General features: G+C 40.1%; 1 protein-coding gene across 1 annotated transcript; it reads left to right on the top strand.

Moving 5' to 3' along the window:
- Positions 1–290: 290 nt before the first annotated feature.
- On the top strand, positions 291–1,861 carry LOC308672077 (prolactin-releasing peptide receptor-like; the record flags this gene model as incomplete). Its single annotated transcript, XM_081334674.1, has 2 exons — positions 291–1,088; positions 1,330–1,861. 2 exons carry the CDS (start codon positions 291–293, stop codon positions 1,471–1,473), a joined length of 942 nt encoding a protein of 313 aa, XP_081190800.1. The 3' UTR covers positions 1,474–1,861.
- Between the last annotated feature and the right edge of the window lie 548 nt (positions 1,862–2,409).

The following is a 2,409-nucleotide window of genomic DNA, read 5'->3' as shown; positions in this document are numbered from 1 at the left end:
GAAATGTCAGGAAGTTACAAGCGACGAATTTTAAAGAGTTCCTAAGAGTGCTAGAAAATGAAGTCTGAGAGCTACAACATCTTCAACACAAACGAGAAATTATTTTGCACCCTCTAGGTGCAAAGGAGCTGTTTCCCTTCTACGCTTCCCCATGTCTTGGTGACCTACTGAATAAACAGAGTCAGGCATTTCCACAAGAAAGGCTAATTTCTCTCTCTCTCTCTATTTTTTTAAAAACAATTTCCCCCTTTTCTTTTTAATGTAAAAGATCCTCGTGATCAGATTCTGACATGGCGGTCCATTCCCAGCCTTTGAATGACTCCTGTTCCAATAGCTCAGATCTCTTATTCACTGGTCTGGATCTCCTCTTTGAGCTGAAGCCGCTTTTCATTCCTCTCTATGCTCTCTTAGTGACAGTGGCCTGCACAGGGAATCTTCTCCTCCTTTGTCTCATCAGCTTCACCAAAAAGCTGCGCAACACCACAGATTTCCTGATTGGGAACTTGGCAGCTGCCGATCTGATTATGTGCATTTTCTGTGTTCCACTGACCGCCGTGTATGCCTTTGAAAGCCGAGGCTGGCTTTTTGGAATGTTCATGTGCTACTTTGTCACCCTGATGCAAGGGACCACGGTGTCTGTGTCTGTCCTGTCACTTACAGCCATTGCCGTTGATCGATATATTGTAATTGTGCACCCCATTCGCCAAAGGGTGAGATGCAAGTCCTGTATCTATATTGTGGCTGCTATTTGGCTCTTATCTCTTGTGGTTTCTCTACCGACCTATTTACATACCCATTACCTAGATCTCAACAGTATTGGCCATGACATGATTATCTGTGAAGAAATCTGGTTGCACCGGAAGACAGAGAGACAGCTGTACTCTTGCATGATGCTCCTCTTCTCTTACATGCTTCCACTTTCTGCTGTGTTGTTCTCTTCTTGTGCCATTTCTTATCATCTCCAGAAGAGAAAGATCCCGGGAGCCGTATGTCAGAACCAAGAAAAGTGGACTACAAAGAAAGAAAAGACCTTCCAGATCCTGCTGATTTCGATCCTGTGTTTTGGTCTTTGCTGGCTCCCCCTCCAGGTGGTTAATTTGATTAGAGATATGGATGAAGAATTTGCTATCCTAGACAAGCGATATGTGAATGTCATCCAAGTTTCATGTCATGTGGCTGCCATGAGTTCAGCCTGTTTCAATCCTTTCATTTATGCTTCCCTCCATGAGAAATTACGACTCCATATTGGGAACTATTTTTATCAGAGAAAGAAGTCAAGCCTCACATCCCACAAGGCCTCACGACTAAATACCTGTTTTACTTTGGCAGACAATAATCCTGCGGGTATCTCAGAAGAAGTTGAGCTGCAAACAGAACACAAACACCGTTTCTTTGAACCAATACCAAGAAACATGTAACGTGGCTGCCTTCTCATTCCCATTCCAAGACTGGATCCCAGCTCATCCCATATAATCCTGTGATCATGACAAAAGGGATGAGAAAGGATGGACAGCAACAGTTTTCTTTCTTTATTTTTTTCCTGAGGAAGTCAAATGAGAAATAAGTAGTTCTACCTTCTATCTTCATTCAAAATGAGTGGATAGATTGCATACTTGTTGATTTATGTAGTGGAACAGGGTATATTTTGAACACCAAACGTAAGTGTTAGGTTAGAATTGTCTTGTATTCAGCTGCTTTGCTTTTTATTCTTTCTTGGAACTTTGGTTAAGATTAACCTTAACTTATGTTTTTTTTTCCTGATGCCTCTGTTCACCAAAGTTGAAAGTTAGATGTGGCTGCACATATTGTACTTTTACACAGTATATTTTTACATTTGATGGCAGTGATTAAAATTTATAAATCAAAACTCTTTTCAGGAATAAGTGATATACATGGGAATGATTAAGATTCAATTGTTGAATAAGGTAAATGCTTATGCCTATCAGATTTGGATGGCCTTGCTTGAAATGTTTTTGTTTTTGTTTCATTTGTAATTGCTTGGAAACAGTGATGTCATCAGGGCAACATTACTAGCCAAAGTTTAGGATTCTTAATCCTGGAGCCCCCTCCCCCTCACCAGAGATACATAAATAGAGCTACAATATTCTTCACCCTTATCATATTGTCTTGATCCCCCCTTTTTTTTTTAAAAAAAAAAGTAAACATAGAACATTGCACTGTAGATTTGCCTTAAAGTGTACCCAAACTCTTTAAAAAAAAAGAAAAGAGAAAAAAAAGTTCCTGTGGTATGTCCAGGTAAAGAGAAAGGGGCAGAAAGAACAATAAGCATGAGGCTGGTAAGAAGAAACACACAAAAAAAAATCAAGAGGAATGAAACGGGTGGGGTGGGAGTAATAGATAAATTGAGTAAATTCCCCTGAAGGCGTGGAATTCCCACAATTCTAAAGT

The sequence above is a fragment of the Vipera berus genome (assembly GCF_964194415.1).
Source record: "Vipera berus genome assembly, chromosome: 1".
NCBI lineage: Eukaryota > Metazoa > Chordata > Lepidosauria > Squamata > Viperidae > Vipera > Vipera berus.
Note: the sequence above shows the minus strand (reverse complement) of the source record. Positions and strands in the feature narration are given on the sequence as shown.